The sequence below is a fragment of the Panthera uncia genome, chromosome E1 (assembly GCF_023721935.1).
Source record: "Panthera uncia isolate 11264 chromosome E1, Puncia_PCG_1.0, whole genome shotgun sequence".
Classification (NCBI taxonomy): Eukaryota; Metazoa; Chordata; class Mammalia; order Carnivora; family Felidae; genus Panthera; species Panthera uncia.
The window spans coordinates 45,788,542-45,811,773 of record NC_064814.1 but is presented as its reverse complement, the minus strand read 5'-3'; the positions used below and the strand labels follow the sequence as shown (position 1 = coordinate 45,811,773).

The 23,232-nt window shown below is 37.8% G+C and overlaps 1 protein-coding gene across 2 annotated transcripts; it reads left to right on the top strand.

Moving 5' to 3' along the window:
• Window positions 1–2,651: 2,651 nt before the first annotated feature.
• Window positions 2,652–17,740, top strand: SPATA22 (spermatogenesis associated 22). 2 transcript variants are annotated; one of them, XM_049636813.1, is made up of 9 exons: window positions 2,652–2,747; window positions 4,144–4,258; window positions 5,972–6,100; window positions 8,241–8,301; window positions 8,432–8,527; window positions 9,940–10,282; window positions 12,449–12,578; window positions 14,400–14,497; window positions 17,419–17,740. In XM_049636813.1, exons 2-9 carry the CDS (start codon window positions 4,216–4,218, stop codon window positions 17,608–17,610), a joined length of 1,092 nt encoding a protein of 363 aa, XP_049492770.1. In that variant the 5' UTR covers window positions 2,652–2,747; window positions 4,144–4,215; the 3' UTR covers window positions 17,611–17,740. The 2 variants fall into 2 exon arrangements, with proteins under 2 accessions (XP_049492770.1, XP_049492771.1); XM_049636814.1 differs by having other exon boundaries at window positions 2,669–2,747; window positions 4,150–4,258.
• The last annotated feature ends 5,492 nt before the right edge of the window (window positions 17,741–23,232 follow it).

Genomic DNA, 23,232 nt, shown 5'->3' with positions numbered 1-23,232 from the left:
TAAAGTAGACTTACAGGATCCTCAAGGTTGGGATAATGTTAAGCCAAGATTCCCTTTTGCCCCCAGCAAAGTGTCATCATTCAGGCAGCTGAGATCCTAGAGGGAGGTTACTCTGCCGGTTTCAAGGACTTGCTAATGGACTGTAGGCAGTAAGGGAATTCAATTTTTCATTTGTCTTAGTTTCCCACATCACCATGGCAAGCACTTAAACCCCTTTCCTTTGTTCTTGGGTAGCCAGAAGTGAACAAGGAATATCACACATATTCCACCTGGGGGGTGGAGGGGCGGGCGGTGGGGATTGCTGTCAGCTTGTCCCATGCTCCCTCATCACTGTCTCATTATCATGTTGGATATTTAATGTTTTGAAGTATTTAAAAGAATAAACCTAATAATTTCCAGCACTATAAATGTTTTGTAGGGATAGCGGTGCCTGATTATTAGTAAAATAATGTAGTATAAAACAAAGGGAGAATAAATTTTTCATAGTCTTGGATGTCCAATAAATCCACGCAAGAAATTTTGTGGCAGATGCATTTAAGATGTTGTTTCCAAAATAGTATGGCTGAGGGATAAGGAAGATCTTCTCTCAATATTACATATAAGGTATCTCATACATAATGTGGTTGTCCAGCAGTCATGTATTCAAACTACTCTATTTAAATTTTTTCCTTCCCCCATGGACCTCTTGCTGTCACCCATCCGGACCAACTTTCCAGATGGTAATAAATAAATGTCACCAAAAACAAGATAGGGATAAAATAGATAAGTTTATACACAACTAGTAAAGATTCCACATTGCTCATTCTGCAGTTCTGGCAGATTTAGCACAGCATGTTGTCCATAGTGGGCTTAAAATATTTTCTTTAAATGAGAAATCCATTTGGGGGGAACATGGGTGGGTGTTATATATGTGTGTATGTGTGTGTGTATGTATGTATGCATGCATGTATATGTTAGGTCAAAATCTGCTTCCCTAAAGCTTTTATTCATTTTCTAATAGTCTCCTCTTTGAGGGGGGCACCTGGGTGGCTCAGTTGATTGAGCATCTGATTCTTGATTTCAGCTCAGGTCATGATTCCAGGGTAGTGGGATGGAACCCCACATCCGGCTCCACACTGAGCCGGAGCCTGCTTAGGATTCTCTCTCCCTCTGCCCCTCTCCACTTCTTGGCACTCTCTCTCTTACTCTAATAGTAATAGTAATAATAATAATAATAATAATAATAATAAAATAAAAAATAAAAGTCTTCCCTTTGGAACCATGACAACTAACAAGTCTTTTCAGACATCTTATGCTGTGAAGTCTTCTCTTTTCCAAATTAAATGAAGACACAATTACTTCAAACTTATTCCTGAGTTTGGCATTCATACTCATTCTCCTTCTTTTGACCTAATCTTATAAGAAACTAGAGATTACCCTGGAACAATGCAGGGGTTAGGAGCGCTGACCCCCAAGCAGCTGAAAATCCCTTCTAACTTTTTACTCCCTAAAACTTAAATTACTAATAGACTGCTGTTAACTAGAAGCCTTACCGCTAGTCAATTAACACATAATTTACATATGTATTAAATATCATATCCTTACAATAAAGTAACCTCCAGAAAAGAAAATGTTACTAAGAAAATCATAGAGAAAATACATGTACAGTACAGCACTCTAAAAAACCAGCTATAAGTGGACCTGTACAGTTGAAAACTGTACCGTTCAAGGGTCAACCGTACTAATAGGTTTCATGGTCTCATAGTCCTAGGCCTGTACTAACAACCTTCCCTCCATCTGTAGACCCTCCGCACATTTCTGTTCACCTCTCCCAGGCTTCAAATGGCCAGAAGATATAGTAACAACATAGCATGGCCTTTGACTTCAGACAGAGCTAGAATTACTATTCCTGGCCTATAGTAAGGACTCAGTAGATGGTAGCTACTGTTATTAATTACGGGCTAACATTTACCGAGCATTTACTGTGCCCCAGGGCTGTTCATTTTTCTCTTTTAATAGTTTTAGGGGAACTGAGTAAATAGTTATACCTGCTTTACTGAGAAGAGAAGTGTAGGTGTAGAGGGGGTAAATAACTTGCCCAAGATCAGAGGTGTCTGGCCAGCGCCAGAGTTCCGGGTCATTGCGGCATTCCATTTCCTCTCCCGGGCCTTGACCGCCCTTTCCCTCCACTGAGCTCTCGCACAGTGCAGTCCCTGCTCTTAGAGTTGCAGGGCCCTCCTCTTAACCGGGGCCTCAGCTCTCCAGCCAGCCAGCCGCCAGATGACTAATTCCCAGCCCACACGAAGCAAAGTCAAACAAACCTTATGACCTGCTTTTCAGGCCCGAGGCCTTGTTATTCTCTTCTAGGTGAACCTCCAATGTCTTAAAAACGTTTTAGGTTTTAGAACCTAAAAAAATGTGTGCGCTGGGGAAAGGGTAAAGAGGAGTGTTGGGCCACCAGTCGTGGGTACGTCTCAGCGGTGAATAGAACGGCTCGTCCCTAGAGCCATCCGGCGCCTCGTACCTCACAGTAGTGAACAGGGAGGACAGGCGCGTGAACATCTTTTTCTCACCGTCCACTGAAAGGATTATGCCACAGCACCCGAGCCCCAGAGGCAGGTGGCTCCTGCGCCTGCGCAGTGGGCGGCGCGGGTGCAGGTGCGCTTGCGCAAAGCTCGACTTCTCGCGCTTCTTCAGAGGCCGGGAAGTCAGCGGCAGCTGACTGGGCTGTGTTGGCAACGTCGACGACGACGGAGCGAAGAGAACGGGTGACAGTTGTTGGAGGGTTGGGAGCCTGAGGGTTAAAGTTGCGTGTCGTGTTGGCCCGAGGGCCAAGAAATGAAAGAGTGTATTGTCTCTAGTTACCAAACTGCCCCAGTCCCTGGGTCAGGAGAGGTGGTTGGAAAGAGAATGTAGGCCTGACTGGACCGCCCAGGAGTGGCCAAAATAGGCCCTCCTTGCCTCCATTTGAGCTAGTGGCCTTTGGGGGCTGTGTGTGCGTGTGTGTGTGTTGACTGAACAAACTTTTTGCACGTCGACGCTGCCAACCACCTAACTGCCGTTAGAGTCCAGTTAGAAGCTGGGGTGGGGGCACCTCAGGGTCCCCGGCCCTCCGGTCTGGGGGAGGATGTCTCATTTTTGTTGATTTTGTTTGCTGGCACTCAGAAACGTAATGACCCTTGTAAGCCCCGCTCTAGGTTCATGGTGTGAGTTGCGTTGGTATTTCTGTGCGGAGAAAACGTCGTATAACCTCAGTTTTGCTTCCTAGAATGACATCAAGAATATTTTCTAAAGGGCCCGCGATATCCGGTTTCAAGCCCAAGATTTGGAAACAAAGCAGAGGCAGTCCCTGCCCTTATGTTTCCCCATTTTTATTTCTTTAAGTGATATTTGGAAATTAGTGTTTACCTCAGTATGATTTGCGGTGTTACTTAGTTGTTTCCTCACTGGATAATGAATTTAGGAGCAGAGATTACCTTATTTAGGTTTGTATTTTGCCTTTTCATGTAATAGGTGTTTGTTGCATTAAATTAGGATTGAAATATATTAGGAGGAGGCTAAACATGGAAAAAAATTGCAACAAATTTTGTTGTAGAAGAAAAAACAAAGAAAAACCTTGTTTCACTTGTTGAAATTATATAGATTGAGTAGATATTTATTATTGCAATTAATCTGGATATTGAGGCCTTAGTCTTTGGTATTCTGTAATACAGGGATCTCCAGTTAATGGCCAAAGCAAGTGATCTGCACAGTGTTTTAAAGTGAGTTGGAGCGTGTTCTCACGTGGTTAGTTCACTTGTGTAGGTTTCCTCCCTGGCCCTGCGAGCCTATCAGTTTGCCAGTGTTGTAGCCATTTCCCTCTTTTATAAATCTGGTTCAGAATCTTCATTGTGGGTTTTTGGTTGTGAAACATGTTATGTGGACTGTGTGGAAAAAAAAAAAAATGTATGTTTAGGCAGCAAGGTTATAGCCACCTCAGTCCTAACCAATTTTGAACAGAATTGGAAAAATGGATCATGTTGTAAATTCTTATTCGGGAAGCAGGGTTCTGTAAAGTGTTTACCTTATTTTGAAGCCATAGTGTTAAATCAAAATTTCAGTAATTAGTAGGCTGAGAATTTGATTTTTTTGTTGATATAATGTGAATTGCATATTTCTTGGAAGGTTTAGTCAGACAACTTCATTTGTAAATTTGGAGTGCTAAAGACAAAGTTACAGATTTTAATATTGAAGGAAATGAAGAGAAACCTAAATGAAAATTCAACTCGAAGTACAGCAGGTATTGAACAACTTTTATTTTTAAATTTTCTATATTTTTATATTCCATGTAAATCTTGTGTAGTTTATAGAGGGAACATTTTGGAAGGAACTTTAAGGAAGACTGAACATATAGTCTAACCTCTTTTAGGTGCAGAGAAGTAAGATAACTTACTCAAGGCAAAATAGTGACAGAAGTGGGAGTAAAATGAAACTTTCCTGGATTTACTCTAGTGTTCTTTCTACCAACCTTATGTGTTTGAGTTGTTCTGCACTTTTAAACTGAAAACAAAAAAATAGGCTTATTTCTATTTGTATTTGTGACCTACTTATTTAAAATATTTCCAGAAGCACTCCTGTCTCCGTAACAACTTCCCTTACCATTTCTTCTTTCCCAATTTATTAGTTAGTAAAAGGACAGATGGTAAAAATGAAGAGAACCAGGGAAATGGTGATAATGTATAGTGAAGATAGTAATAGCTGTTGGATGTACTGTATTCTGGCCATTATATGTATTATTTTATTTAATTTTTACACTGGCTCTCTGGGATAGGCATTGTTATTAACATCCCTGTTTTCCAGATGAGAAACTAAGGCACAGAAAGGGTTAAATCAGTAACTTATGAAGTGGCAGAACCAGCATTTGAATCTAGCTCTAGATGCTAGGCTCTAGCATCCGTGCTCTTAATCACTATATTATCCTGCCTCTCTATGTATGTCATATTAGCACAACGAGTTTAAGGAAATTGCCCAAGTTTATATTTTGAAGTTGTGATTCAAACCCATGCAGTCTGATTTCAGAGCTCACATAATTTTACCAGCTTTTCATCAGATAGTTATCACAGAGACTATATTCTCCCATAGTACATGTTGATGGACCAGCTAGAGTATGGTCTAGTGGCAAGATACCTGAATTGAGATTTGGGAACCTTAGTTCCGTTGTGGCACCGTGCAAGCTTTTTGGATCCCTTTTTTGCTCTGAGATCCCTTCTAGTTTTAGTGTTTATAAATTCTAACTCTTGGCTTGACTTGAGATCCCAGGCCTCCCATCTGGATAGCTTGGAGGTGATATTTATTTATTCTCATGTGGACTGGATATTATCACTTTAAGGCGTTCTAAAAGTGACCCACAGACAATATGCATTAGAGACAACTGGAGTGCTTGTTAAAATTGTAGAGTTTTGGATTCCAAACTAAATCTGCTGAAATAAAATCTATGACAGTGGGGTCTAGGAGCTGGCATGTTAAGCACAAGTCTGTGTAAATCTTAGTCAAATGAGAGCTGTGGCCCTAAAGAGTGTGCTATCATAGTCTAAAGAGTGGTTAGGGTTTTGGAAAGCAGGGATCAAAGTTTGGTTCTCCCTCACCTCTGTTGTATTTAAAGGATCCCCTCCAGTTGACATGGTAATAAGCAAGCACAGGAGGGAAATAAGGAAAACAAAAAGTGGATTTAGAAAGGGTCAGGGGGTAAGGAAGGAGATGGGAATTACTTCCAAACAAGAGGAATTAAGTCAGTGTTAATGTAGAACAAGAAAGGAGTTTTTGTAGAGACAAATGAGGCTATTTGGGATCTTAAAAAGAATGTAAAAATCAATCCAAATATGTAGAAATATATCTATAATATAAAATTAACATACAGAAGTAGACAAATTCAAGTTGTATATTATACAGTTACTCTATAACTAGATCGACTATTTGCCTATTATGTACTAATTTATTGATATATTTAATTTAGGCTGTTTGCCTGTACCATTGTTCAATCAGAAAAAGAGGAATAGACAGCCATTAACCTCTAATCCACTTACAAATGATCCAAGTATCAGTACTGCTTCTGACAGTTATGACTTCCCTCCTTTACCAACAGGTAAGAAAATAAGGTGAAAATAAGAATGAAGATTATAGAAAATTACCATTTTTATTTTATTATAATGGAAATAGAAAGTTTACTTTTTCTTCTTTCCACCATCCAAATACAGGGATTACTTGGCTCTTTCTGAACATTCCAGTACAGTAGTTTGAGTTTCCTTGTCTACAAGGATGGCTTAGCATTTAAATGGAGTATCTTAGATCTGGAGCCTTTGTTCTAATGAAGTTGTAACCCACATTGTAAAGATTTGTGTTTTTCTTTTTCAAGATACATGGATATTGTGACTTAGGCATGTGGTGATAAAGAATGGAGAAACTCAAGTTGCGTCAGGAATAGGGATAAGTATGCATGTGAACACAGGAAAAATGGGGGTAGCAGGGTAGAAGCCTAACATTTCTGCTGCTTGGCTTTTTTCTCTTCTCTTAGCATTTTTGCCTTTCTTCATTTGATGCTTCATTTCTCTCATCCAGTTGGCTTCCTTATAGCTTCAACTAGCCCATGAACTAAATTGCCCTTGCTGGGAGTTAACATAGCCTTTTTAGTTCTAGTTTTCAGAGTCTACTGTTGACTGCCTTCTGTATCTTTTGATTAAATTCTAGAGACAGAGAGCCTTTGGTTCAGCACATCTTTTTCAGAGAGGTCATTAAAATTCTGGTTTAGCTTTATGATTAGGCCTCTCATCTCTGTAACAATTAGCTGTGGTGGTGGGTGCAGAGAGGTCTTAATGTTTGCTGACTTTTTATTTCTCTTAAGAAGAAGGCATGGATAGGCAGGTATTCTGAAATATACTTGGTATATACTGGTTATATACATTTATATAATTTTGAGGATACTTTAAAAATCTTTAATAGGCTCTTTTGCAACTGGAATTTTAAAATCTATATATGTAGCCACATATAAATATAAAATATATATATTTGTTAATTTCATCCAATGTGCTATCATAGACCTTACTTAGTCTGCTTCTAAGCTGTAATTATTTTCTTTCACGTTTGAGGAATTTAAAATAGGAATTTGATATTACTCTCATTTTTATGGATAAAAGATAAAAATTCACATGGATATACATAAATGGGCATTTATCTGGTCATCCTCTGCCATCTAAAAAATTTCTCTGACGTTTAAAATATTTTTATAAATAGCATGAATGTTGGACTTGAAAAATAACAACATTTGGAGCTACTCCATAGGGAAATGTTCATCCTCCTGAAGTACTGAACTGTCCAAACTCTGACCAGGATTACAATCTGTCAGAGATCTATAAGATTCTTATACTGGGTAAAAGATAGGACTAGATCAGTGATTTTCAAATTTGTGTCTTGATCCGTTAGTCCGATTGGGAAAAAGTTAATCTTTAAAGAAGGAAATAGAAGAGAATAAAGTAGAATAAAAAATATGAGAGTGCATCACAGATAGTAAGGATACAAGTTGATGGTGCAGTTTTATGTTCTCTCTCCTTTCTCTCATGCACACACATGCATACCGTGTGTGTGTGTGTATGTGTGTGTGTGTGTGTGTATATATATATATATAGATATATATATGTTCTGGGCTATGATGTAGTTTTATTTCAAGTTATTTATTTATTTTGAGAGAGAGAGAGAGAGAGCACGCACAAGCAGGGGAGGGGCAGAGGGAGCGGGAGAGAGAACCCCAAGCAGGCTCCACACTGTCAGCCCAGAGCCTGATGCGGGGCTCAAACTAACGAACCATGAGATCATGACCTGAGCTGAAATCAAGAGTTTGGAGGTTAACCTACTGAGCCACCCAGGTGCCCCTGGGCTATAATGCATTTTTTGCTGTGGGTTGGGGTCAAAAAAGTTTAAGAAACATTGATTACGCTGAATTCATGTTACAAAATACAAGGTACTATATATACTAGGATTGATTGTGGAAAAGATACAGATTAAACTATTATCCTTGTTTAAAATACAGTGGAGAAGAAAGACATCTATAAAAATTAATAAGGCAGGCTGTGACAAATTCCACAACAATGCTATTAAAGAACACATACATATCTTCGAGTCCACTGCTTATTCAGGCTTTTAGTTTCCCACGAATTAAATAAGTATGAAATAATTATTTTTTAAAAATGTTACCTATCTTACTTTTATCTATGTTATTTATATCTTTTGAGATTGGGCCTGGGAAGCTGTGAATCCAGAGTTGCCTCCTTTAATGAAAACACTGAACACAGGGTATGTGGAAAAATGGACACCAGTGACTGTGTGTGTCTGTTATTGTCTGATGTCATTTTTCTGTGTACATTTTACATTTCTCAATTTGGAAACAAACTACTAATATTTATAAGACATGTTTCCTTTAAAGGCAAATGCCACATTCAGTTTCTCCTCCCCTGAGAAGTCAAGATTCTATGTCTAAGTCTATTCAATCAAATACTGAAAGAAGCAAGAGTGGTTGGAGGTGAGTTTACTTAAGATTTCTCTTTCTTTTTCTCCTTCCCTTCTCCTCCTCCCCTTCTTTCCCTCCTCCTTCATCTCTTTGTCCTTGCCTAGACAAAATTACATTTAGAACATTTTTATACTTAATAATAACCAACTGTGTGGGCTCACCTAGGACTGTAGTTTTTCCAGGGCTTGTCCCCAGGCCAGGAGCACCTCCTAGACAAAAACATTGGAGCAGGTTGCAGATGTGTTGTTTACCAGTAAGGAGTTGGGAAGCTGAAAGAAACTTTTCTAAACTGAGTAATACAAGTTATCCCATAGTCATGGAAAGACAAAATTATGTTTCTGTTCTCACTATTGGAAATAAAATTGCTGTCATATGAGGAGGTGATCGATGTAGGAAAAGTTTTATAGAGGTGTATCAGACAATTAATTAATAAAAATGCCAGTAACATTTTTTCCTGGATATTGTGATGTTTGCGATATTTATCACCTTTGAAAACTTTGTAATTATTTGTGATTTCTTTTCTCGTTATTTTCATACCTACTTTTGCACCTAATTTACTTGAGAAGCCTCTTCACATCATACAAGCTTCAGGCCCCATACAGTCTGGACTTGTGCCTGGTCTCTAGGAAACCAGGACCTTTTCTTGGATTATTTTCCCTAACGAGGGATGAGTTGTGTTATTTGCCCCCTTGTGATCCTGGTGATATTTTCAGAGAAATTATTCAGAAATGAGAATTTGTGACCTGGACTAGTTTCTCCTTGTGGAACTCTTAACTAGTATGCTCAGAAATTATACTTTTGATTTTGGCCTCATTAACATTATGTTCTCATCAGTTCTGATCTCCTTATAGATTAAATTAATCCAACTCCCTTAGATTAATATAATACAATCCTGCAACAGATTCATAAATTGGGCTTTTAAGCTATGTAGTAAAAGTACAAAATTTCTAATTAAATAGTTACCTATACTGCCTATATTTATTCTCGTTATTTACAATCATCTATAAGCCATAGTTTAACTTGTAAAAATTTTACTTTGTAGAAAATTTAAAAATAAATGTATAAAGAAGCAATAAAATGTCCTTAAAATCTTACACTCAGAGACAACCACTGTCATATGAAGGCTTATATGGTTTAAAAATATACTTTATAGCACTGGAATCTGCGTGGGGAGAGTAGGATTCTCTGGGTTCCAGATTGATAGTAACTTGCTATATAACTTCACGCAAGTTGTTTTGTCCCTCCGTTTCCTCACCTAAAAAGAGAGGTATAATATATTGTAGAGTTGTTATGATAATGCATTTGGAATTTCCAACTAGTCAGTAGTTACAAGGTACTTTATAAACCACAATTTTTCACTATTAATTTTTTAAAAGGAAAAGTATATAGAAATAAAAACTAATATTAATTTTAAACTATTACAGCTACAGAGATGACAACAAAAATACTAGCTGGAAAACTTGGGATAGAAATGATTTTAGGCCTCAATGTGAAAGGACAAACTTAGTGGCAAATGATGGAATAAATTCTTGTCCAAAGAGTTGGGGAGCTCAACAACAGAAACAGTTGAAATTATCCGAACCTCCTAACTCATCTCATCAAAGAGAAACTGAAGTACTCAGACAAACACATTCATCAAAAATACCTGGCTCCACAATGAGAGGTCTAGACAAAAACAGTGCATTACAGGCATTTAAGTCTAATTTTCAACAAAACCAATTTAAGAAGAAAATGTTGGATTATATTCCAGAAGAAAGCACTCTCAAGGTAAACTTTTAAATATGAATTATTTACATTTTTGTATTTACATTTAAAAAATGAGATAAACATTTAGAAGTTTACAGCGATAAGAGCATTTAAAATCAATCCCATGGCATGCATTTCTTGGTTAACACAAATATCTAGTTCCCTTGGAGTGGATGAATGTTCATTTCCAAAATATTTTCTTAGAGGTTGTGAATGGCTGCTCCTGTTCATGGTTGCTTTAGAGTATCCTACCGGGTTCTGAATTTCACTGTTTATTGATTATTGGGATGATGAGTTTATCCATTACGTATAGAAATTCTCAAAGTTCTTCTGTAAAGGGCCAGATAGTAAATATTTTTTACTTTATGGGTCATATAGTCTCTTAGCTATACCACTCAACTCTGCCTTTGTAGCTTGCAAGCAGCCATAGACAATACATAAATGAATAGGCTTGGCTGTGTTCCAATGAAAATTTACAAAAATAGCAGGATAGATTTGGACTGCAAGTCAGAATTTATTGTACCTTTCCAGTTTCGTATTCCATAATCTACTAATTCTCCAATACACTAACCATTTCAGACCCTTCACAATTCTCTGACCATGATATGCACTCTGTATATTTTTCTCTATATCTGTACCTCAGCCTTATTTCCTCCTATCACCACTCTTTGCTCTAATTGTTCTTTGTAAATATCTTTAATATATTCTATGTGCTGGTTGTTCACTACCTTCCCTTGTGCCCTGGCTCAGTAGATTCTTTACACTCTACTCTTGTCTGTGTTTTGGAAGGCTGAATTGTCCTACACAGTACAGCATCCTGAGGTCCCTAGGCTAGCTCCTGTTAGGGATCAGCCAGTTGGGGTCACTGGCAGGAAATTAGAGGGTGGGGAGAAAGTTTAGGGTTTCCCATTTTCTCCCTGTTTAAATGTTGTCATAGTCAGTAGCTGTCATAGTCTGTCATAGTCAGTAGCTGATCCTAAATGATACAGCCCCTCCATGAGTCCAGCTTTCACAGGTGTGGTAATTTTACTTCCTCCCTTTGTCCTTTCAGCCTAGGAGTGACAGTAGTTTCTTACTGTTGTTAGTCTTTGAGGGCTTAAGTACCCTGTGCTTGTTCTGTACATACACTCGTAAGAAGTCTTTTCAACAGAAAGTTTGTTTTTTTTTTGCTAGAAGTCTGACTAATATAGCATATATCACAGTGGCTTTCAACCTTATGTTTCCTTGTATACAAGAATGATATGACATAGTTTACCTTAGTAACAGTTGTTCATTATGGCAGTAGCTCTCAATGGCAGGCATTGGTATTTTGGTTACGAAGAGAAGGAGAAAGAAGGTAATTGTAGTTGGAAAAAAAGTCCCATCAGTTGTTCTTTGATGTGTCCCCACCCTCACAAAGGAAAGTACCCTCCCCCCCCCCCCAAATTAATAACTTAACACACTGTATTCTTAGTTGATTTTTTAAAATGCCAAACACAATTCCCATCTCAGGGCCTTTATACTTTAGTGTTCCTCAGTCCTCATTTCATCAATGTATTTAATAATTCCTGTCTGTCTTTATCCTTTTACCCTGTTTTTAAAAAATGCATAGGATATATCAACTCCTGACATTCAATTATGTATTTATTTGTTTATTTTCTGGATCGTCCATTAGATGGCAGAATCTGTGAGGGTAGATATCTTGTCTGTTTTGTTCAGTGTTGTTTCCTCATTAACAATATTTGGTGCATAGTAACTGCCAATGAGTACTTTTGTAATGAATGAGTGAATGTGTCTGGCTCCCCTCTTAGAGTATTAACACGTTAGGGAAAGGAATTGTGTTTTACTCACCTGTGTTTATCACAGGATTGGCACACGATTCTTTAAAAACAAGTAAACGAATGAATGTCCACATGAATAATTCTTTGCTTTAAAAATACTCAGTGAATAAATGAGTGATGAATGTTCATATAAATAATTCTCTTCTTGATTAATGGTCTCTAATCCTAGTTTCTCCTGCTATAAAGTGCTAATGATGTCTTTAATTTAGGGGAATAACTACTAAAATTATCAGTAATGGGTTTTGTTGCATATATTACACATTTTATGCCTGGGGACCTAGAATCTTTAACATGGAAAGTGAAAGAGTATGATGAAAAAAAAAAAATGAAAGGATTTTCTAATGCTGTGTTTTTATTTTTTCAAAAGGAAGACTCATCGTATCAGTTAAAGCTTAAGGAAAAAGATAATTCTTTAAGAATTATATCTGCAGTTATTGAAAGCATGAAGTACTGGTGTGAACATGCACAGAAAACTGTACTTCTTTTTGAAATATTGGGTAGGTATCGTACTTCAAAAAACCTCAGTAGTACTATTTGGACGATAGTTTTGAATGTCAATAGGAATACCTAGGGAACCTTAAAGAAAAATAAAATTTGCAAAAGGAGATTATGTTTTATTAGGATTTTCTTCAATTCCTGAATTTGTCATTGATTTGGGTGACTTAAGATGTATTTGGTTATTTATGGTAATATCCTTCTGATTTATAATGTTAAAACTGGAAAGATTGTTACAAGAGCTCTAAGTTAATCCTTGAGGTAGGTGAAGAAATGGGGCAATTCATTAGAGTACATTTGACTACAACAAAGCAAGTTAGCTGCAGAAATGGATCTAAAAACCAAATCTCCTTTATTCTCAATCTGGTGTTCTTTGTACTATATTATACTAAATCCAGTAGTAATTTCGTATATAGTTAAATCATATTTTAAATACTCTAAAAGAACATCTATGAAGAATCCTTTAGTGATAGGAGAAAACACCCTATGATTAATCTGTTTCTTAAATTATTACTTAAAAGTTTTTAGAATGTTTCCAGAATTTGATTTTACCTAGAATGAAGAGATAAACAAGAAGTAGAGACTCAAAACATATTTCTTTTAATTCAAATAAAATAAATATTTAATACTGTTTAAATTATTTAATATTCTAAATATATAGAAAAATAGAGAATATAAATATCCACATACCTATGTTATAGATCTATTTGAAGCCCCCATCCTTGTTTCTTCTTCTCTAGAGATAATCCCTGTGGTATCTTTCCTGTCCATGCTTTTATAATTTTACTATGCACATTTGATTTCACAACTTATATTTTTTGCTGTATGTGTTTTAAAATACACATATTCATATTCATCTAGAATTATGTTTTTGATTTTAGCCATCTTTCTGTCCTATCACAGTGTTAGCTTCATCCTGAAGCTCCAAATGTGGTCTCTCCAGCACTTCTGACTCTTTCCTTTTGGTATTAAGATGACTATCAAAATTTTCTGTACCACACATGCTTATACCACACTGTCACATTTGTTGATAGTTCCTTCTCATTGTGTTTTCCAGAAACTAGCAAATGACTAGCCAATCTTGAACTCTGTAGCTGGGAATGGGATATGCTGATGGGTTAAATTAGTCTCCTGGATCTGTGGGTCCGTCAGATCCTATCCAAATCATATGGCTAAGAATGACATAGCAGAGGTTTCCTAAAGGAAAATCTGGGTATTATTAGGGGGAATGGAGACCTCAAAATAACAAATGTTCACTGTCAGTACTCAACAGGTGGTTATTAAAGAATGAATAATGCTCTCATTTGATAATTTATTGAAATAAACATGAAATATTATTTGCATTTTATATATGAAACAGATTTGAAAGAGGTTAAACAATTTGCTCAATTTAGTTAAGTTGAACTGGAATGCAAATAAATGATTTCTGATTCTAACTCAGTGTTTTTTCCTTCATTAAACCATGATGCTTATTCATTATGTTTTTGTATTTTATTATTATAATATAGAATGGTCTGAGGATTTAACCACTCTGTAGAACACACTGTAAGAAAAAAGCATCAAATGGCCAAATATTGTCCATGGTATGAACTTTGGCACATAACCTGTTCCTGAGTTAGACAAGGCCAAAAATTTTGCTTTCCTTGGTATAAAGCAGTTTCAGAAATGTCATTCCCTCTTAAAGTGTTGTCTTTATTATTGTATAAATAAAAGTAGGAGAGCTTGGTGTAGGAATAGTATTTAAAAGTCACTTCTCACTGTTAAGTTTTATTTACATTTACCAACGCTGTTTCTCCCCCCTCCCCCATTTTAATGTTGCTTAGCTGTTCTTGATTCAGCTGTTACACCTGGTCCATATTATTCAAAGACTTTCCTTATGAGAGATGGGAAAAATACTCTGCCTTGTGTATTTTACGAAATCGTGAGTATTTGTTTAAATATTCTTTGCAAAGCCTGTGCCAACAAAACATACAAATGTAGGCTGTAATTCCATATTCTTTGCAAAGCCTGTGCCAACAAAACATACAAATGTAGGCAGTAATTCCATTGCGGTAGAAATTCTGTTAACAATTTAGTAGTACTTTCAGCATTTTGTTTGGTTTCAGTTCTGACATTAAAGTTTATTTGTTTAGCTAATCTAGAGAAACTACCTGCACCTGCCAGGTGCTGTGCTAGATATAAAGGATACAAAATGGAATATAAGTGCTAAATAGCTTTCTTTCAAAGAGTTTATTACAATCTCAGGTAGAGAGACTTACATAAATGTTAAACCGTGGCATGATAAATGGTATGATAGAGGAATGTGCAGTGTGCTATAGAAGTAGATAGGAAGGATGGGGCAGATCAGAAAGATTTTTGAAGAATGTAGTAACCTATCTTATCTTACATATTTAAAGACTCCTAAAGCCAGAGTGTGTTGGGGGAGGGAAGAAGCGTGAGGAGTGCACTCTAAGATGGGAGGGCAGCATATGCTAAGAGAGAGCATGGATTGTAGAGGAAACTGCAAGTAGTTTATAATTACCAGAGCCTGGAGTCAGTAAGTGATGGGGGTGAGGATAGTGGCTTTAAAATTGAAGGAAGGCAACGAGTGGGCTGGGATATAGGAAAGACTGTTTGTGACAAAGAAGGCTGAGGGTGACAAAGGAGGGTGGAGATCACAAAGGAGGCTGCAGACTTTTAACTTACATACATTATAGAAGAGTTGAGTATTAATTCTGAACTTGTCCTTGATTCCAAAATCAGACTTGGATTCCAGTTTTTACTCCCACCATTTACTAGTTTTATGACCTTGAGTAAAGCTACTTCAACTTTATGAGTTTTTTAATCTGTGAAATGGGGAGACTAATTCCTACTTTGAAAGGTTATTTTGGAGATAAGATGATAAAACATGAATGTATAGCATTTGACATAGAGTAAATGATCAAGAAATAGTAATTATGTTATTAATTTCTGTAATATTTTTAATAGGTTTCTCTAGTCTGATAAGCTTAAAATTTTTTATTGAAGTATAATATATACCTAAAAGTGTAAAAATCATAATTGTGCAGTTCTATGAAGTATCTGTGAAGTGTCACAAAGTGAACATTACCAAGGTTAAGAAATAGAATATTATTGTCACCCTATGTATCCTTGTGTCTCCTCACACTATCTCCTGTCTCTACCTAAAAGTAACTACTGTCCTGACTTTTAATATCACAAATTAATTCTGCTTAGTTTTGAACTTTATATAAATAATATTATATGGTACATCTTTTATGTCTTTCCCTCAACACAATTTTTGTAAAATTCATCTGTGTTGTTGCATGTAGCTATAGCCCATTTATTTATATTTCTATGTACAGTATTCTGTTGTAAAACAATTTAATTTTCTCTCCTACTGTTGGTGGCATCTGAGTTGTTTCCAGATTTTTTGCTGTTAGGAATAATGCTCTGGGAATATTCTTCTCTGTGTTTTTCATGCATATGCACGCATTTCTGCTGAGCATCTACCTAGAAGTAAAATCACTGCATCATTGTGTATCTGTATATTCCAATATAGTAGTTATTCACCAAAGAATTTTCCAAAGGGTTGTACCAGTTTACACACTCACAGTCAGTGTAGGTGAGTTTTAGTTTTTCTGTATTCTTATCAAGACTTAGTACTGTCAGTCTTTTTTGTTTCAGCTATTCTAGTGGGTGTTTAGTGCTGTCTTACTTCTTTACATTCCCGGGTGACTAATGAGGTTGAACACCTTATATATGTTCACTGGCCACTTAGATACCTTCTTTAAAGTCTGTTCAGGCCTCTTGTTCTTTTTTTCTATTGAGTTATTGTTTTGTCCTTCTTTATTTAGAGGAGTTGGTTTTGGTTTTGGTTTTTTGTTTTTGTTTTTGTAACTATTCTGAGTACAAGTTTTTTGTCCATTATTTGTCTTGCAAATATTTTCTCATACTCTATAGTTTGCTTTTTCTTAACGGTAGCTTTTGAGGAACAGAAATTCTTCATTTTAATATAGTCCTTTTAGCAATTATCAATATTACCCCTTATAGCTAGTGCTTTTTATGACCATTTGGTGAAAGCAATTCCAGAATAATTTTATTCATGGTTAAAAGGAATTGATGCTGGCTGTGTTTTTCCTGTTACTGTTTTTTTTTCCTGTTTTACTAGTCCCATTAAGGCATGGGTCCTTTTGGGTCCTAACTCTAAGCTGGGGGTGATGGTGGAGGTAGTGACCAGAATCTCTTTTCCTTGTGGACCTCTGACTCTGTTTTTTATCTCCCGGTCCTGGGAGCCTGTCAGAAACTCTGCTCAGTTTTTTAGACTCTTAACTGCCTTGACTATACTTGATACAGAACCTCAGTGAGAAACATCCGTAAATGTCAGGACGCATTCTGGACCCCTGTCTTCTCCCAAATGGGTGTCTCCATATTCCCCCACTGCGTTGGTATCTCTCTAATGTCTACAAGAAGATATAAATATTTCATCCAGCTATTCTGGTTGTTCTTAGCTAGAGACTTGGCCTAAACTACCTGGTCTACCATCTACTAAAAGTGGAACTCTAGCAGTCTAATAGAAGTGAATAATTCATGTGCCATTACAGTGGGAATTATTCAGTCTTTTAAGAAGCAATAGCTCACCAGCTTGTAAGGAGCCCTACGCAAGTGAAGGTCTTTCCTCTGTGACAGGGCACCCCTATATGCCCAGCTATTATGGTCTTGTCAGCCGTGGGGCTCTAAGTCAGCTGAGGGAATTACAGCATTTTGAGGTGATTGATATTTAGTTGATTATATTTTTAGTTTCAAAAAATTGAAATTCAGATGAAGTAAAAAAATAACTATTGATATTTATTTTTTTAAAAACAGGATCGTGAACTTCCAAGACTGATTAGAGGCCGAGTTCATAGGTGTGTTGGAAATTATGACCAGAAAAAGAATATTTTCAAATGTGTTTCTGTCAGACCAGCATCTGTTTCTGAACAAAAAACTTTCCAAGCATTTGTTAAAATTGCAGATGCTGAGATGAGGTATTATACTAATATAATGAGTGAAATTTAAATAGTGATGAAGGAAGTTTAAATAGTATAATTTAAAGCATTTTTGTTATTAAGTTATCATCTCCATGGTTTTATAGCTACTGTTTTTCTGTATTTCATTTGTTGAATTAAAATACTTCAGTCCTTTTAAATGTGGGAAGAGTTTTTTTTTTTTTTTATGACAGTGGTGTATTTGCTAAAATTAACCATTTTGGATAAAAATGTTCAATATAATAGGAATAGATACTTATTTAACATGAAGTAATAATGCATTTGAGTCAGCACAAAAGCCAACATCAAGCCTAATGGGGAAATAAAGAGACATTCCCTCTAAAGTCAGGAATAAGACAAGGGTGCCCACTATCAGTACTGTTACCAGGCATTATACTGGAGCTGTTAGTCTATGAAGTTCATTTTATTACTTTAAAGTAATAAAATGCTTTAGTAAGCATGTATTATACATACAATTTTATATATATATATATATATATATATATATATATATAATTTGCATTTCTCTCTCTACTTCTTATATCTGTCTTTCTAAAATACATTTGCACTCTGGTCTTTCCTCTGTACATCCTCTCCCTGCCCTCATTTTTTGGATCTCTATTGTTTACCTGTCTATGAAGCAAACAAGTGGAGGGGAGTGATAATCTCCAGCTTTAAAAATAATCAGGGTGGAGGAATCCCTCAGAAGGTGCATGAAAGGAGGATACAGAAGATGATAGCAAGTTCCTTTCTAGCTTTGTAGTTACTGCTTTATACCAAAGATTCAGTTGTGATGCCAGTTGGGAGATCACATCCAGAAAGATTCGTGTACGCTCCTTTAAAATATGGTATATACTTTGAACCAGGAACCTATATGTGGTGCTGTTTCTTCCATAGCTTTGATTCATGGGTCCAGGAATCAAAGGATGGTAGCAGGACTGACTTTTGTTATTATTAGACCAAATAATGTACTCACAAAATTTTTGCTTCCCACCCCCACAATTTTGGGCTGCTAATTTAGAGATCTTATGTTCTGTTGTAGTCTGGTTTGCCCCAAATGCAGACACTGAGACGAAGTCTTATTATTCACTAGTAGTTTATTTGGGACTGTTACCTCACAGGGGAAGAGACAGAAGCAAAGAAGGGAAAACCAGTAACCGGGGTGGCTTATTTAAGTTGGCCACTACTGGGGTGAATAAGACTTGACGAAATGCATCATAGGATCATCCACCTTAATGAAAACAGGGGAAGCATATATTCATCAGCTCCCACTACTTTTTTTTTTTTTAATATTTATTTTTTTGGGAAAGTGCAAGTTGGGGAGGGATAGAGAGAGGGGGACAGGGGATCTGACAGCTGGCAGCAGCGAGCCTGATGTGGGGCTCGAACCCATGAACTGCAAGATCATGACCTGAGCCAAAGTTGGATGCTCAACCAACTGAGCCATCCAGGTGCCCTGCGACCACTTGTTTTTTAAGGGTTGGCCCACGGATCCTAAACTTCCTTACACTTTCGGGTTGTGTACAGATGAATATTAAACTGGCTTCCCATGGTATTCTACTCCATGGAAGCAGGAAAACCCTATGACAGGACGCAATAAGCAGGTGGAGCAGGCCTGAGGTAATGCAGTTAGATTGTGTCTCCATAGAGCTGGTTGGAGTCTGCAGAACTGGTTACTGCAGCTGTAGCTGGAATAAAAGACCGTCTGAAGAGAATCTGAAGTGGTGCACAAGAAGTGTCTGGTGCAGTTCCCAAGGAGTGCTTTAATGGTTTTATTCTACTAGAAGCTGAGACTGCCACTTGGCCATTTTAAGTTCTTTATGTTACTGAACCAACAGGCAAACAAAGGAGTTACCATACTGTCTGGAGTAATTCAATCCAAATTAACAGTAGAAAAATGAATTTCTCTACACATTGAGGAAGCACTGTCTGATACCCAGGAGATTCTTTGGAGTACCACTTAGTAAAATATAATGGAAAACTACAGCAACCCAATAAAGGCAATAACACTGAGGATTCGGACTCCCAAGGAATGAAGGTTGAATATAAAGAAACCATCCAGCTGAAGTCATACATATAGAGGAAGTATAGAAGAAGGAGTTATAAATACTAGCTGTGGCTTTGTGATCAATGCAGTGTAAGAAAGAGCTGGAAACTAGGAGATAATCTGACACATATGGAGAATGATAGAGGTGATAGTGGTGGTGGGGTGCTATTAAAGTTTCCTACGGAGGTGAGAAGCTAGACATACCTCAAAGGAATGAAAAATCTAGGTTTCTATCTTTGTGCAAAGCTGACTTGAACATACTCTGGGAGAGGTCTCTTTTACTCTAGTACTTTCTCTGTATCTGCATATGGTTGGGTCATAGAGCTCTAATTTTTATTAGCTGCAGGTTTCTCTCTCCCTTCGAGTATGTTTATGAAGAACTAGGTTGTAGTGAGAGATCATGCCACCCTGGGAATCTTTCCAAAATATGTCTTTCATGACATTTTGCTCAAAGACAACTGATAACATCTTGTTGCCTACAAGATAAAGCCTCTTACACTGTAAGATGTTTTAGGATATTCACAGTCTGGTCCCTCTTCGTTTCTATGACTTCTCCAACCATCCTCCTTCACCTCCCAAAATGTAGGCTCCAGCCCCACAGGACTACTGTCCATTCCCTAAACAGGCAGTGATTGAGCATCCATATATGAGCTTCTGTCTATCCTCACCGCCCCCCCCCCCCCCCCCCCCCCCACCAAAGCATGATCAGGTATGATGGGTGATGTAGTCAATCACTGCTCCAAAACTCTGAGAGCATTTGTCCTAAGGGGTCCTGGGTAATTTCTGTGTCTTGTGTCTTTAATGAGTTCCTTTAGGATCTAGACTCCTTTGGGATCCAGAGCCCCTTAGTCCCAGGGATGTGTAGAACGGGAGATGTGAGAAGGGATGTTGCAGACACAAGTGACAACTACAGAGGCTGTCACTTTACATATCTTTGTAAATAAAGGTAAACAGGACCTTAGGTTAGTCTCCTGGAGTGCTCAGACACACTAAGTAAGTTGGGCAGAGGGTGAATGAGCTGGTCTCTTAGGGTCCTTCCAACCTGAGGGTCTTGCTTTCCCAGGTTGTATGATGTTCTGTAGGATGGTGCTTCGGGTATGATAACCCTCCTTTTCTTTACCTCCCTGGCTCCCAAGACTTCCCCACATTCTAGAACTATTTTGATTGATGTTCATAGTTACATTGAGTCTTTTTATTAATTATAGCATTCGTAAATATTACTACATAATGCATCTCACAAGATTGTATCATTTTAATGGGTCTCTGAGGCAAGCATTTATTTTTTTTTAATTTTTTTTTAACGTTTATTTATTTTTGAGACAGAGAGAGACACAGCATGAACGGGGGAGGGTCAGAGAGAGAGGGAGACACAGAATCGGAAGCAGGCTCCAGGCTCTGAGCCATCAGCACAGAGCCTGACGTGGGGCTTGAACTCACGAACCGCGAGATCATGACCTGAGCCGAAGTCGGACACTTAACCGACTGAGCCACCCAGGCGCCCCTGAGGCAAGCATTTAATACACAGGTTCTTAACGCTGGAATATATATTTGAATTACATTAGGAGCTTTAAAATACTTTGGATAGCCCTCTCCCCTCAAGAATCTGATTACATTTACTGGTACAGTAATCAGTATTTTAAAAATGTGCGTCCTTACTACTTAAAGTGGTCCACAGACCAGCAGACTTGGCATCAGAAAATATAAAATTTAGTGCCTAAAAAAATGTAGAATTTTAGGCACGACTGCAAATCTACAACATCAAAATTAGCATTTCACAGGACCCCTAGGCAGTTCATATGTAGATTTTTAGAAGCACTGCCTCTTGGGCCTCCCAGACTGAGAACCATTGATTGGCCATGTGAACAAGATGAGAGGCATCATTAATGGAGCAGCTGAAGCTCCTACGCCTGATCCGTGGCAGTGTCTACTAGCTCTCTGGTCTGTGCTTCCTAATGAGACGTTCGCACCAGGGATGGTGCCCGCTCATTTTCCAGAGGAGAAAAATTCTGATAAATGAGGTGTATGAAACTTCACTTGATGTCATTATCTGCTGCAACACCAGCACATATGTCCACGTATAAAAAATTTTAATGTGGCTCAAACAGCATCAGCAGGGTGAAAATTCTAGCCATTGGACTCAGTTATGCTTCTTTAGGGAGGGAACTTTTAATATTCCTTAATGCTCCTACTGAGCTTTCTTAGCTTTGAGGGACTCTCTGAGGTGTGGGTGTCTGGAGAAGCACTGGAATGAGGTCTCAAGGGTAGAAATTACCTTTATTTTTTCCTTTCCTCCACAAATTACTAAACCTGTCTATACATGAGATTTTTTTTATGGCAATACCACTGAATCCTATGGATACAACACAAGGAAAAAGTGATGGTGTGGATGTGTATACTGGGTTGTCTGTTTCAGTTAAAGAGCAGTGTGCTTGAAGTAGTCCAAATTTTCCATGAGTTAGAGATTATGTCAGGGAATTCTATAATAAAATGTCAAAAACTAGTAAGTTCTTGTTCTGAGAGTATTTAGTAGGAGTAGATATTCTAATAGGAGTTTGCTGTCTGTAAAGTTGAAGGAATGCATGTCTCAGCCTGAAGAACAGCCAATAAATATTTACGAAACACTGGCTACATCCAGGCACCATGCCAGGTGCTGGCACTTCTGTAGTCATGAAGGCAGACACGGCCTTTCCTGCATGAAGTTTACAGTCCATTAGGGAGGACAGCTATACACAATACCTTGGGCAGTATTAGGGAAAAGCACAGGATCCCATGGAAACATAGCAGCAGGTTCACACTTGGTCTGGAGGGGACAGGAGAGGTGTAGCTGAAAGTGATGTTTAATATGCCTGAAGGGTAAGTAGGGCAAACCCAGGTGAAGAGGGAGCAGGGGGAGGAAGATGCTAGGCATGGGGGCCAGCAAGTGGAAAAGTCTGGAGGCAAGAAATTGTGACTTTCAAGTCCAGCATTTCTGGAGAGGTGAGTGTATGTCACTATGGGGCCAGGTGAAGCTGTGGAGGTAGGCCAGGGTCAGGTCAGGAAGCAATTTTGTGCCCTTGAAAGGAATTTTGCCTTTATCTTAAGAGCAGTGAGAATCTATGAAGACTTTAGGGAGAATGATGATCAGATTTTCATCTTAGAATACTGCAGTGTGAACGAAGGATATTAAAGGAGAGTATTCAAGCATGGACACAAGGAGATGAGTGAAGAGGCCGTTTCAATAGTGCAGACAAGACATGATGTCAGCCCAGCCAGGATAGTGATGGTTGAGATAAGGAGTGGATAAATGAGAAAGAGATTTATCGTGTCAGAATATATAGGACTTCATAGACTGGATGTTGATAATGACAGAAAGGAGGGAGTAAAAAAACTCTCAGGTGTATGACTTGAACCTGGATTTCTTTTACTGAGATATGAGAGACTTGGAGGCACAGATTAGGAGAGGAGCAGGGTGAGATCATGAGCTTTATTTGCGGTCTGTGGAGCTGAAAATGCTTGTGATATTCTATGATGAGATAATCACTACACAGTTGGGAATACAGTTCTGACAGTGATAGAGGTCTATCCATGAAGTTTAGATGGTAATTTATGCCATGGGAGTAAGCAACT